The sequence below is a fragment of the Chenopodium album genome, chromosome 6 (assembly GCF_948465745.1).
Source record: "Chenopodium album chromosome 6, dcCheAlbu1.1, whole genome shotgun sequence".
Lineage (NCBI taxonomy): Eukaryota > Viridiplantae > Streptophyta > Magnoliopsida > Caryophyllales > Amaranthaceae > Chenopodium > Chenopodium album.
The window spans coordinates 22,947,955-22,962,304 of record NC_137839.1 but is presented as its reverse complement, the minus strand read 5'-3'; the positions used below and the strand labels follow the sequence as shown (position 1 = coordinate 22,962,304).

At 34.1% G+C, this 14,350-nt stretch overlaps 2 protein-coding genes and 1 pseudogene across 3 annotated transcripts; 1 reads left to right on the top strand and 2 right to left on the bottom strand.

Moving 5' to 3' along the window:
• Nucleotides 1-192: 192 nt before the first annotated feature.
• LOC145634750 (protein STRICTOSIDINE SYNTHASE-LIKE 10-like) lies at nucleotides 193-2,412 on the bottom strand. Its single transcript, XM_081686136.1, has 3 exons — nucleotides 1,802-2,412; nucleotides 1,090-1,356; nucleotides 193-824 (listed from the first exon to the last, which is right to left on the bottom strand). Exons 1-3 carry the CDS (start codon nucleotides 2,101-2,103, stop codon nucleotides 389-391), a joined length of 1,005 nt encoding a protein of 334 aa, XP_081542262.1. The 5' UTR covers nucleotides 2,104-2,412; the 3' UTR covers nucleotides 193-388.
• A 1,807-nt stretch (nucleotides 2,413-4,219) lies between these two features.
• LOC145634749 (uncharacterized) lies at nucleotides 4,220-9,044 on the bottom strand (annotated as a pseudogene). Its single transcript, XR_014113526.1, has 12 exons — nucleotides 8,863-9,044; nucleotides 8,257-8,376; nucleotides 7,973-8,033; nucleotides 7,590-7,660; nucleotides 7,002-7,066; nucleotides 6,653-6,697; nucleotides 6,178-6,248; nucleotides 5,918-5,985; nucleotides 5,467-5,515; nucleotides 5,169-5,329; nucleotides 4,824-4,914; nucleotides 4,220-4,735 (listed from the first exon to the last, which is right to left on the bottom strand). The product of XR_014113526.1 is annotated as an uncharacterized LOC145634749 (transcript).
• Nucleotides 9,045-11,284: 2,240 nt separating this feature from the next.
• Nucleotides 11,285-14,035, top strand: LOC145636799 (uncharacterized). The gene is made up of 2 exons (XM_081688345.1): nucleotides 11,285-11,842; nucleotides 12,674-14,035. Exons 1-2 carry the CDS (start codon nucleotides 11,285-11,287, stop codon nucleotides 14,033-14,035), a joined length of 1,920 nt encoding a protein of 639 aa, XP_081544471.1.
• Nucleotides 14,036-14,350: the final 315 nt, after the last annotated feature.

Genomic DNA, 14,350 nt, shown 5'->3' with positions numbered 1-14,350 from the left:
ATGGCATATTAACAAGGATTTTCTCAATCTCACTTTAGTGCTCTATGTTTTCTATAATTCCACTTTAGTCTTCTAACCTTCTCAATAACATGCATGATTTGATTTTTACTCCTTCAAGAGAAGAAGAAAAAAAAAATGATTTTAACTACTTTAAAAAGAGTTAATCTATCAATAACAAATAGATAATTATCCTTTATTTATATGAGGACAACTTTTGATTTTTTTTTACACTAACTTTACAATTTATGAATACAACTTTACAAACATTAATTTTTGAAGAATATCTATTATATCATTTGTATGTAAAATTATTTTACAGTTTATGAATACTACTTTACAAACATTATTTTTCGTACATATAACCCCAAAGTAGGCTTACAAACAATATTTACCTAGTGTAGATAATGTAACTTTGAATAACAGAACCTATCCACAACTTATTGTGAATTTCTTTCACATCACTACAATCTATTATATCATTTGTATCTAAACTTTCTAATATCATTCCACCCTCGTTGATTTTAATAGGTTTAGTCGGGTTTTGGGCAATCCAAAAATCACCATAAGCATTTCGATTGATGTAACCTGGTCGACCTGCAAGTTTCATAAGCACTTTGTTTCTTCCAGTTTTCGGACCGGTTAGCCAGTACCTTTGCACTTGATATAGAGTTGTTTGGACAACAAGAATGAAGTCTTTGTTCTTGCTCAAAGCTACTCCGTTTGCGAATGATAAACCTCTAACTAACACGGTCACACATTTCGTATTTCGGTTATACTTTATTAATCTTCCACTTCGATCTTTCTTATCTATTTTCCTGAATTCCCTGTAAATGATTATACTTCATTAGTTGTTGCAAATAATATTAAATGAAAATTGTATATTTTCATAACAAGTTAGTTTTGCAAGAATATACTAAAAGGATTAATCCTAGCTGTACATAAAATGAAATAGAGCTATGCACACTCTGTTTTCTTTTTAATGCAATACTTTTCGTTACACACTTGGCAATGTATTATTTCAATCAATAATATCTTTTATTATTAATATGTAAAAATTACAGAAATTTGATATTATAAAGTATATATTACCATCGATGATATTGAGAACTTGAATCAGTGAAATAAACATCACCACTTTCATAGTCGATATCAAGGTCGTTTAGAAAGCGACATGGTACCCCATCGGCACTGGTGGCTAGTGAAGTAGCGACACCGCCTTTACGATCAACCTTTACTAATCCAAAACTTGAATCAGCAATGTATAATTCACAAGTTGCCATGTTAAACTTCAATCCAAGAGGTCTACCACAATATTGTTCTAAAGAGGAGTCATTTATTCCATCACATGCATTTGAACTGTAATTAAATCACAATGATATGAAATTTAAATTAAAAAATGTTAGATACTTGTATATATCAGTTTGCGTCCGTATATTTTGATAATTTTGAGTTTAATTTGTATAAAATAACTTTATAAATTTTTTTATTAATTTTTTTTCAAAACGTCATGAATCACACCTAGAAATTTGTCAAATTGGAGGAAAGTTTTAATTAATTAAGTCGTCCCTCACTATATTTGTAATTTAGGATTTCCATATAACTATATAAGGGTCTGTTCTCATTGACTGAACTCAGCTGAACTGAACTGAAATGAACTGACTTGAGCTGAGCTGAACTGAACTGAATATTTTATAAGAGAAGGAAATTGGGAGCTGAGCTGAACTGAACTGAACTGAGCTGAACTGAATTTCAACGTAAGAGAACAAACCCTAAGTAGGTTAAGTATATTTAAGATGTATACCTATCTTGACTGGTTATTGCAAAGACGGTCCAACCAATTGAAGGACCTTGCCACTTTAATATCCGACCATCGGAAACTCCAACGTACGGGCCATTACCTTCACAATCAAATGCGGTAGATTCTGCACCTACAGCATCGAGTCCGAGGGGTAGATGATGATACTGTCGACGTCCATGTGCATGAGATTGAAAGCCAAGAAGATATACGTCAGGTTTATATAATCTTGAAAGAAAGGAAAATTGAGCTTGAGTTTTGAGGATGAGAAATAACAAAGAAAAAAGAATAAAAAATTTCTGATTCATTATTAATCTTGAAGAGAATGGGTTATCAAAGTGGTAGGAGAAGTATTGATATTTGTAGTAGTGAAGATTATCAATAATAAAAGTTTGGCAATGAAGTTAATATTTAGTACAACCTAAACAGTGGCTAAAGTACGGAATCATGTGAGGGTAGGGCATGAAAATGATACATAACCAATGGATTAATTGCATAAGAAATAATGTAAGTTGTGGCTCACTACTTCTACACGACAAGATTAAAAATTTTGGGTTTATAGATTTATATTTTCTATGATTTATTAACCTGAGTTGAAATTAAACATATTATTACCTCCGTTCCATGGTGGTTTAATTATTTAAAAACAAAAAACTTAAACAAAGAACAAAAAACTTAAACAAAGAATAAGTACAATTTATGTACATAACTAAGGTAGATAAAGACGTAAAGTAGTGAGCCTAACTAGGGTGTTTGTGTTAGTGCACTTGGGGTACAAGGTCTGGGTTTGATTCCCATAAAAGCCATTTATATTAAATGCTTATATAAATCCCACTTTTTCTAAATGTATTCTATTGAATATTAATTTTACAATATTTACTCCCGTTTTTTCCAATTCATATGTTGAAAAATACTTTCTTGATATCAACTTTTTATATTTTTTACGAAAATATAAATTTAAGATATGTTAGTAATAAAATTTGCATTGATAAGTGTGATATCACCAACATTGCAATAAAAATAAAAAATTAAAAAAAGGAACTATAGTGTATCTTACATTATTATTAATTACAATATTATTTAATTATTCCGAACCCACACTTTTGATTTCCTGAATATGCCTTGTATATTAGTGAAGATTATCAAATATCAATAATAAAAGTTTGGCAATGAAATTAAAATTTAGTACACCCTAAAGTACGAAACCATGTGAGAGTAGGGCATGAAAATGATACATAATTAATGGATTTATTGCATAAGACACTATGTAAGTTGTGGCTCACTATCTCTACACGACAAGATTATAAATTTTTGGTCAATAGATTTAAGGATAAGAGCACAAATTCAGTATTTCTTGTCCTATAATTTATTGAACATGGAGTTATCACATAGGTCGTGACGTGTCAAATTCATATTTGTATCAATAAATAATCATGTCAAAAATATAATACTACCTCCGTTTTTTTTAGTTGCAACTTTGGAATATTTATATCTCACAAATAATACCCCAAAGTTACAACTAAAAAAAACTGGAGGTATTTTAGTGTTAAGAAATTTGCTCCTCGTGGAAATAAGGTGGTTGCAATGTTTAGAAACGAAAGAGAGGGGAGGATGGGAGCTTTTCTAAAGGAAGCAGAGCGTACCAATGCTAAAAATCAAAAGTAATCCCCACTTGATTTTCTTTTCACATTGGGGGAATCTTCAATCACATATCTACCTGAATTTGGCTATTACTGACCAACTTCATATGATTTCTTCAACAGATGCATGTAGGAACTCTATTAGCATCAGACAATTTTGCAACATATCGATATCTAATTGAACTTAGAAACAAGTCAAACACGACTCCCTTCATTTTAAAATCATAGGTCACATTTCTATTTAACATTGTCGTAAAATAATTGATCGATTTTATACATTTATCATATATGGGTATAGTTTATGACTAAATGTTACTCCCACTTAATTTCACCTTAACTACCCGTGTTAGCCCCTCGACATTTGGATATGAGTCATATAAGTAGGACACTTAGACATTTCATTTTAGTTCAAAATCATTGAAAATTTTCACAACCTACTAAAGTCGGATACTTTATGGCATACTTGACTAGTTGACTACTTATTATATGGCATAATTGACTAGTTGACTACTTATTATATGAACGTTCATTACAACTTACAAAAGAGTCCATGTGATGTAGTACAGAGAAAAACTAAATTAAATTGGGGTAATTTGGGATTTAAAGGGCCAAAATTAACCACATAAAGGGAAATGAAGCAATAACTTTTGAGCATCATAAAAGACGTAAAAAACTAATCAAAGACTTAACATGAAGAATTGATTAATATCACAATAGGCTGACTTATGACCAGAGCCATAATAAACCCATTTCCAAATTGAAAGACTCATCACTGGAACCAAACTCAATTCAAATGGCGTGCTTTCACCTTTAAGATTCATGAAGTTAAGGGGATATGACAGTGTCCATAAAACAATAGAAGAAGAGCACTATGACCCAAATTACAAAATTAAAAAAGTCATGCTAGCCTTAAGCTTACACATCAGTGAAATTACTATTATTTTGCATTCATCAAACAACTTCTAACCTCAACAAAACAAAGATCCGATATTTTGCAACATAGTTAAGTAGTTAACCTAAGCCCATTTGCAGCAAACAAGCTTTCACTTTAAAACAACGATCCAGATGTTTGCAACAAAACTTGTTTTTCCTTGGGAATCAGGATGCAACAAACATGTTACCTAAGAACATTTCTCCCTTGGATCCATCATCCGTGTATAGATCTTCCAACAATAATTATGGGTATACTGCAAATTTACTGATTCTTTCAATCTTTTGTGAACGACAATGACACTCTCAAGGTGAATTCATAGTTCTTCCAAAAATCACCTCCACTAAGTTTCGAACTTGAACCACAAATCTGGCCATGTATCAGTCATGACAAACTTTAACTTCACATGTACGATGAAAATTGTAAGAGACCTAAACTAAGGTACAAACCAATTTACCTCGGGTCCTGAACCATAAGTCTAAAGCATAATCCTTTGAAGTGTGTTCACATATGTGTAACTTGAAAAACATACAAATAGTTTCCTAAACCTGCACATTTTTTCAGAACAGTCAGGAAAAAAAAACCCAACCCCATGATCACTACGGCCCTTGACTAAGGCAGGGTAGATTAAGTACTGACCAGAATAGTTGGAAGAAAGAGGGGGAAGGGTGTGAATGCACAAAGTCAAGACTTTTAAGATGTTAATGGGGTCGATGAAAGAACAATATTCAATCATACGAAAGGAACGTTTCTTGGATACTCTGAAGCTGAACAGAAGAAGAAAAGAAGTTAGAACACCTACCAAGCCCACTGGCTTGCGTGTTGTGCCTTTGCTCAAAAGCTCTTAAAAGGATGCTCATTCAGTACACAAACAAATTTCCTATGAGGGAGACACCAGGCCATAAAGATGGATAACCAAATATCTACTGGTCCACTATACTTCCGCAAAACACTGCTACTATCCTGGAACAACAATGAGGGGGAAAAAAATTACAAAAGCTAACAAGATACATTGTCTATAGGACCTCAGAAAAAAAAAAAAAAAAAAAAAAAAAAAAAAAAGATACATTGTCTATAATTAGTAGGGGGGAAAAATTTACCAATTCCCATGCTTCAAAACTATTTTGCTGGGAATCAATTAGTACCTTTCTGTTACAATACAAAGAAACCTTTAAATTTAGACTTCGACCAATCATTCATCCACTAAAAGTCTAAAACAATGGACTTGGGAAGAAGAAGATAAGCTAAGCCCAAGATCAAGTGAGCACATGATGCTACTACACTAAATAAAACAAGTTATTGGATCAAGCAGATAGACAAAAGAAACACATAGTTCTATCCATGTATCAGACAAGCGTTGATAGCTAAGAAAAAAAACACGAACTAATGTGCAGCTTACAGCACAAATGCAGAATGCAGAATAGAGAAGTATAATAGTATATGACAAGAAAACAATGAATGCAAATGATATAGGAGCTGCACATAATAAAGATGAAGTATCAACCAAAATGACAATCGAAATCAAGATTTAAAGGTGGTTGATGAAGTCACCTTATTCCAATATGTACATCTCGGTGATTACAATGGCCGGAAACTCCATAACTATCAAATGTAATTACCTGCAGATTCCAAGAAGAGATCAATTAACAATACTGAATATGCAGTACAACCAAAATGTGAACATAAACGCCCAACAGAAATGTGAACAGAAAGATTCAAAATTTCCTTTGAATGATTTTAGAAAATATACACTCCAAAAATAAAGTACTAAAAACATGCAAAGCCACAAAAGATAGAAAGATGAATCTCACTGTATCAATGCCATGAGATCTGATGTTATCTTTGCAATTAAGGTGTGGTTCCACACTTTGCCAAACCCATCCTAGTCACAGCAAGAAGATGCTATAACATTTTGAGAGTATCATTTAGCTGTACTACTATAAAGTCAAATATTCCTTCTTTTTGTTTGCTTTTTCTTTCTTGGAATTTTTCGTCCTCATTTGAATATAAAAAAAAAATAATAATAATAAAATAAAAAGAGTCAAATATTAGAAGGAAAATGTTATACATAGCCCTTAGGGCTACATATAAGCATAAATTTACACTTGAAAATCGTAAAAAGTTAAGAAATCATCAAAGTATAAACACTAAAAACACTGATTTACGCGTGTTTTTGTCATGAATTCCTAATTTTATACAATTTCCAAGAGTTTATTTAATGCTTATATAGAGCCCTTAGGGCTACATATAACATTACCCATATTAGAATACTTTTGCTTTTCAAACCTGAAGCTTTGGATGGTCAAAGACAACCACTTGCTTCAGAGGAACCTGCACAAAGAGATTGATATCAAGCTCACATAATATGATTTTGAACAAGGTCTACACCAGTAAAGAAACTACTATGCTCACAAAGAAAAATTTTATCACCACAATTCCAGTCATCCTTTACAAAGTTATCACCAACTATCAACATTAGATGCAATATAATATATTTGCCTCTAATGGCTACACCATTATGAAGTCAAAGCATAAATATATGCAAACAATCACAAGGAGGCAGAAAATATTTTTCAGGTTCATCTAGGTAGCAACTCATAGATAGGATAGCAATAAGCCAAACACAATATATCACCTTTAACATAGAGCAAGCCTTGTAGAGCTCATCTGTCCTAATTTTTCCCATCCCATCAGCATTACCTATATATATGAAAAAAGGTAAATTGTAACTCTGTACAAGAAATGGATGAAATCGAATACGAAGTACTGAATTCTACTACAACTTCCTTTGCACCAAAGATGAAAGGAAATTATAAAGCAAAAGAGAACAAACACAGAAATCTGAGAGGCGTGAAGATATATGCATTAAGTAGAATATATTTGTAAACAACCTCTATGACTCTTCAATAGCTAGGAGATAAAGTAGTGTGCATTTGGCCCTCCCTTAAACAATCTATAGGAGGCTTAACTAAAAGCTATTAGGTACATGGTACATCCAAGATCTAGAAGACTTTTTTTTGAAGACAGATCTAGAAGACTAGAATAAGGATAGTCAACAAACCAAAATATAAAGCACGCAAAAATGAAGCTAAAGCTCAAGATAAATATCTAAGGGTTGTCTGTAATTGTTCACTAACTAAGAAAGTCACAAGATGATACTGAGTTGTAGATACATGCTTATGGGTCTGAGCACAAAGTCCTAAAGTTGGAAATATTGCATTACCAGTAGACAAGCATAAGATGTGAATATTGTGCCCTCTTGATGTCAGATAGTTAATCGTCGGAGTGAAGAACCTGAAATAATAGCTTACAATTAACACAAGTAATATGATACAGGAGTATAATTTGTATAGTGGCACATACTCTAACAATGTGATATCTACAACAAGCTCAAGTGACCCTTTGAACTTTGGTCACTCTTCCGGAGCTATCCCTCTTTCTAATTTACCCAAAAAACTATGCAGCAAAAAAGTATTCAATGATAATTACACTCCAATGTCTTCTTCTAGATATGAAAAAGTGCAAAATTGAATAATTAAAACCTGTCATTTCATAGTATATGCAAAAACCATTTTAAACCACGACAAGAAAACCAGATCAACTAACATGGACTCGTCATCAGGATGTGCAATCACGAGCAAGACAACCTTCTTGTGTAGGGTGTCACCTACAGGATAAATCAATTACCATTCCCATTAGCAAATATAGAACACTTCACACATAGTTCAAAAGTTTAATTTCCGAATTACTATTAAAAATGCAAATACAACGTATATATATTGCAAGCTATTATAAGATTGTACATTTGTACACATTCCCAATCATATACTTCGTATAATATAATTAATTGAAATATATCAACGCTATAAATTCGAAAACAACGCACCTACCAATGTTGAAGTATTGACCTTTTGTGGAAAAATAAGATATGTGCAATATTTTACATAAAGAGGCAATCCAAATCACAGAAGCAGAGAGCACAATTAAGAACCATTCCATTATTCAATAACCTGTCAATTTCAACATTGTATTAGGATGAACTACAACAGTTATAACTAGATTCATGTAAGTTTGATACTATAAAAGATCAATAGCACGAAATACTATAAATTCTCACTAATTATAAATGAAATGGAGTTGTATAAAGTCAATTACTCTATAAAAGAAAATGTGGGTAGTTTCATAAACATCAAAATCTAAAATAAGGGGAATTTTTTTTCCATTGTTAGCATTTTATCTAACATTTGGAGTGCATTATAAGCATGCCAATCATTCAATTAACCAACAAATACATTTCAAATGGATTTTTTAAGCAAAATTCGACGCAAAAACCTTTGAATTCTGTCTAGCAACCAAAAAAAAAATCGTCAATTATATGTAAATTTTAACCTTGGGAATAATCAAAATGGAAAAAATCAGATTGAACCCAACAAAAAAAAAGAGAGAATTGTAAATCTAATTAAATTGAAATGAGGAGAGAGAAGAAGAGCATAAACCTGATTTCGTCACTGATTCAGAGAATAAAATTATGATTCAAACTGTTGTTTGCAAAAGAACGATATATAAAATCGTAAATAAAAATTATATTGTATTTTGGTGGCGGTGGACTGATTGTGGGGTGTTTAACTGTTGGTGGTCGTTGTGCGGTGGTTTGGGAGAGGAGAAAGGAAGAAGAACACAAACGAGGGCAATTTGGTCAAGTCCATTGTAGCTCTCTTTTCTTTTCAAAAAGTAAATACAGGTAGGGGTGTAAATGAGCCGAACCAAGCCGAGTATTAGCTTGTTCAAGTTCATTTAACTTAGGCGAGTTAGAGCACGATCTGTACACTACATGTTCACGAATGGTTCGTGAACAACTCGTTTATTTAACGAGCCTTTCATGAACTAACTTAATAATAATCGAGCTTCTCCAATAAATGAGTTTTGTACTTTTGATATTTGAAATTTTCAAAATTAGCATTAATAATTGAATCTTAATTATAAATTTAATAACTAAATTAACAATTGTAAATAAATAAATAATTCATGAACATAAATAAACGAGTAGTTCATGAATATAAATAAACGAGTTGTTCATGAACTTATTTGAACGAGCATATCTATGTTCGTGTTCAAGCTCATTTATTAAAAAAGGTTCAAAATTTGTTCAAGCTCTGCTCATTTATTAAATAAACGTACATGAACGAGCTTCAACCAAGCCCAAACACGAGTAGTTTATTGATCGGTTTGGTTCATTTACACCCTTAAATACGGGTCACTCATAATAATTTCACTTCAACAAAAAAAAACCTACTAAATAGAATAGGGTAGTTTTCCAATACAATCATTAAAAAGAGGAGTACTAAATGCAGGGATAAGTTTACCTAAATGTAGAATAATTTATTTTTTTAAAAAAAATTATATTCCAATTTTGTCCTTGTTTTAACTTAATCCTTACACTTTTATTTTCAAAATGATTAAAATTAAATTTTGTGTACTCCTAATTATATGATCATCCCTACCGTTTGAGTTACAACTAAATTCTAATGTATTCAATCTTGTATCCTATTTAATATTCAATACTATAAATTCTAGACAATAATAAAGTGCACTATGACGCTTTTTTTGAGGTGTGAAAAATATGTGTTGTACTAGATGAACAATCGAACAAAAAAACATTTTCATCTTGTACGGCTAAGATTTCCGAAGGTCTCCAGCACCCCCGTATGAGATTTTCGAGGGTCTTTAGAACTCCCCGGCTAAGATTTCGAGGGGTACTCCGGATAAGATTTCCGGGGGTCTTTAGTACCCCCCGGATAAGAATTCCGAGGGTCTTTAGTATACCCCGGATAAGATTTCCGAGGGTAAACAGTATTCCCCGAAAAACATAGACGGGGGTACTTATAATGAAAATTACAACAATTAAACAAAAAAAACTTTAGACTGGATGGTTTATGAGCGGTGAACGACTTGTTCGTCTCTAAGGCTCAGATTGAAGCATTGTGAGGAAAATGGTGAAATGAATTGAATTGCCCAAAAATAAAAAAGGTGATTGAAGGAAAAAGTTGGCGAGTGAAATGAGTTGCAAAATTAAAAAAAAATGTAAAATCTAAAATCCTAGTGAAATGGCGAATTAGTTTTTTTTTTTTTTTTTGGAAAAGGGTATTTCAGTCTTTTTATAATTTTTGTATCATTAATTAATTTCTGCATTTAGGTTATTTGGTACTACATCTAGTATTTGCGATTAAAGAAGATTGATACATTAATTTTCATAGGGGTGAGGGTTTTGGATAGGTGGAAGTAATCGCATACATTCTTGTTAAGATTTTGAATTCATGATGATGGTGAGCATGACGCGTCAAGCTAAAGAACAGAGCAAACACAACGAAGAACCACAGGATGTTCAACGAAGAACAACAATTTCACCCCACTTCATATTCAGATCAGCAACCAAATTAAGAACTAATTGAACAAGATGAAAGGATATATAGCTTAATAAGCTCTAATCTACCCAATAAGACTATCAATCAAGGCTATCAAAATCAAAGCAAATCACATAATTTTTACTTCAATTCCAAAATATTTAGAAAAAAAAAAAATCACTTCAATTATACAAGGTAAACTTCATTTTAATTTTTTATGATACAAAATATATATGATATTATTTTAGAATTGTAATCTAATAATTTTTTTGAATAAAATTATAATTCAATTTGTACATTTGAAATATTACTATTTTTATTGAAAATAAAACTCTAAACTAACAATTTTATCCTAAAAAACTATCCAAATAGAATTCTAAAAAAACTTTTTTATCTTATGAAGTCTATTTAAATCTATCCTACGTGGCGCGACACTTAGCTTGACGAAAAGTTGGAACGTAGAGTGTCACTTTCTCTCTCTCTCTCTAATATATATATATATGATCCGGATATTGATATGGTTCTGAGAGAGCTTGATCTTCCTCGTTTTAATGCCTCCCAAATAGCTAATCTAGAGCGTCCCTTCACGGCAGCTGAGATTCGTTCTGCCATGTTCTCTTTAGGGAATTGTAAGTCTCCAGGTCCAGACGGAATCACAGTCGAGTTCTTTAAGTCTCATTGGGATGTTGTGGGAGACTCGGTGGTCCTTGGTATTCAAAGTTTTTTCCGTTCGGGGTTTCTCCTGAAGGAGTGGAATCAGTCCGTCCTTGTTATGATTCCTAAGATTGGCACCCCAACAGAAATGGCCCATTTAAGACCGATTAGTCTCTGCAATACGATTTATAAGTGTGCGTCCAAGTGTCTGGTGGCAAGATTACGCCAGTATCTCCCTATTCTCATTTCGGAATCTCAACATGCCTTTGTCCAAGGGCGGGTAATGACGGATAATATTCTTCTAAGCCATGAACTGATGGAGAAAATTAATGGCTCTAAAACAGGCATCAATTGGCTTGCTTCGATCAAAATTGATATGAGCAAAGCTTATGACAGAATCCATTGGAGTTTTCTTCTACAGGTCCTACAAGCCTTTGGGTTCCCGGCTTGCTGGTTACAGATGATCCAACAATGCCTTGCCACGGTTACTTATAAATCCTTGGTAAACGGGACTACCTCGGACACCTTTACGCCATAGTGTGGTCTCCGCCAAGGTGATCCTCTCTCTCCGTACCTTTTCCTATTTTGCATGGATATTTTCTCTAGTATGCTGCATTTGGGCCAGGACTTGAAGCTTTTTCAGGGAATCAAGCTCTCTCGTACAAGCCCTACAATTTCCCATCTATTCTTCGCAGATGATGCCCTTATCTTTTTTAGGCCGTCAACAGTTTCCTGTACCAATATCATGCGGATTATTCAAAGGTTTACCAAGATCTCGGGAGAAGAGCTAAATCTGTCAAAATCACTGATCAAATTCAGCCCGAACATTGGCTCGCCTTCCCAGATCGGGTTTAAGTCTATATTCCAAATGAAACATGTCCAGGTGTTTGATCATCACCTGGGGGCTCCTATTGACTTCGTTGGGAAGAAGAAAGATCACTTCCAATTCATCGTCGACAAAATAATTGGAAGGATCCATTGTTTAAATGCTATTCGCCTATCACAATCGCAGAAGTTAATTATCATTAACTCAATCCTCGTTGCAATGGCTTCCCATGTGTTAGCATGCTATGACCTGCCGATCTCGGTTACGGGGAAAATTGACTCCTTGCTTATGCGTTTCTTTTGGGCGCACTCGGAAAACAAAGGCATGCATTAGGTTAATAAGGATACCATGCACCTCCCTCGTGGGATGGGTGGCTTGGGCATTCGTTGTTTGTCTTCCTTGAATAAAGCGTTGTTAATGAAACAGGTTTGGAGATTCGTTTCCAACCCGCAACTGCAAGTCTCTAAAGTGTTTGGGGCTCGCACAACTTTTCTCTCCAACAGCTCTATTTCTCGGCCCCGTTACTCTGGGCGACATTCCTATGCTCTTCCAGGTTTACTAAAGGCGGACACACTTCTCAAACAAGGTTGTTGTTGGAAAATTGGAAATGGCCAGTCCACTCTAGCTGGTTCAGATAAGTGGGTTAATGGGTGCATCCCGGAGTTCAAACCTGGAATTCCGATGCCATCTCTAGGCCCCCATACTGTTAGTTTTTTCATCAATCATCAGGAGAAGGGGTGGGATACTACCAAAGTTATCAACTCGTTTATCCCTGCGGATGCTTCTACTATCCTGGCAATGGAGGCCCCTAATACATCTCAAGCTGATTTCTGTTACTGGGCGGGTACTCCTTCTGGAAAATACACGGTTAAAACTGGTTATGCAATGCTTCAACAACAGCTTCATTTGGCTCCCATTCCTTCTTCTACGGACTCTTTCTGGAAGATTCTCCGGTCTCTCCAGTTGCATTCTAAATGGAAGCTGTTTTTATGGAAGCTGTTGCATCGCGCTCTCGCGGTAAAGGGGGAACTTCATCACAGAGGGGTCCCGATTCAAGACGTTTTTTGTGACCTCTGTAGTACGGAACCAGAGGATTTACAACACCTTTTCAGAATGTGCAGCAATGCGCGTTCGGTATGGAGGGGTGGATGCCTTGGCATTCGCTCAGAATTCAATGGAGACCTTTCTCTCTCAGACTGGATCCAAGATTATATCCGACTTTTCATCAGTCAGGATGGTCCTTCAAGTGCTCGGTTGGGTACCTTTGTCGGTACACTTTGGACCTTGTGGTTATGCAGAAATTCCAGAATCTTTAGGGATTCTTCAGCGCCTCGACCCTTTGATGCTCTGTTTAGGGAGGTCATGGAGAATCACTTAATCTATGTCAATTCAGATAGTACTTCTGCTATCCCGGTGCCAGACGGTAGTGCCTCTTCTCCGCCGGGCTTTCACAATGCTCAGCTTGGCCTAGAACCCCATGGGAGTTCTTTACCTTCTCTTCAAGTTGATGGTTCTTGGTTCAAAAACTCTCGACAAGCTGGAATGGGTTGGTGTATGGATAACGATGACCCCCTGGATGAGCGAATCTTTGGTGGGAGTAACTACGGTGTTTGTTCCTCTCCTCTACATGCGGAGGCGTTGGCATGCTTGTATGGGCTTCAATGGGCTTTTGATTGCGGATTTCACTCTCTTATTGTTTGGACTGATTCATATAATCTGGTTTCCTTGCTTCGCGGTCAGGGCCAGCGCAATGTCGATTATATCTGGCTTATCCGGAAAATTATATAGCTTGGTTCTCGCTTCCAGGTTTGTAGTATTAATAAGGTGGATCGTCAGCGAGTTTACAGGGCTCATCTAATAGCAGGAGAAGCGGCGGTTCACTCTATTCGCTTTAATATTAATATGTAGTTGTTTGTATCCTTTGTCAATATATATATATATATATATATATATATATATATATATATATATATATATATATATATATATATATATATATATATATATATATATATATATATATATATATATATATATATATATATATATACACTACAAAACCCTAAATTTTAAAAATAAAAATATTTTTCTTTTTTTTTTTTT

Bases quoted from the DNA above. Each gene is read 5' to 3' on its own strand.
- LOC145634750 (XM_081686136.1), bottom strand. From the start codon at position 2,103: ATGAATCAGAAATTTTTTATTCTTTTTTCTTTGTTATTTCTCATCCTC. The intron at 1,357-1,801 runs GTATACATCTTA...ATTTAATTACAG, and splicing joins GCAATAACCAGTCAAGATAG to TTCAAATGCATGTGATGGAA. The intron at 825-1,089 runs GTAATATATACT...AATCATTTACAG, and splicing joins AGTTCTCAATATCATCGATG to GGAATTCAGGAAAATAGATA.
- LOC145636799 (XM_081688345.1), top strand. From the start codon at position 11,285: ATGGTTCTGAGAGAGCTTGATCTTCCTCGTTTTAATGCCTCCCAAATA. The intron at 11,843-12,673 runs GTCCTACAAGCC...TTAATGAAACAG, and splicing joins ATTGGAGTTTTCTTCTACAG to GTTTGGAGATTCGTTTCCAA.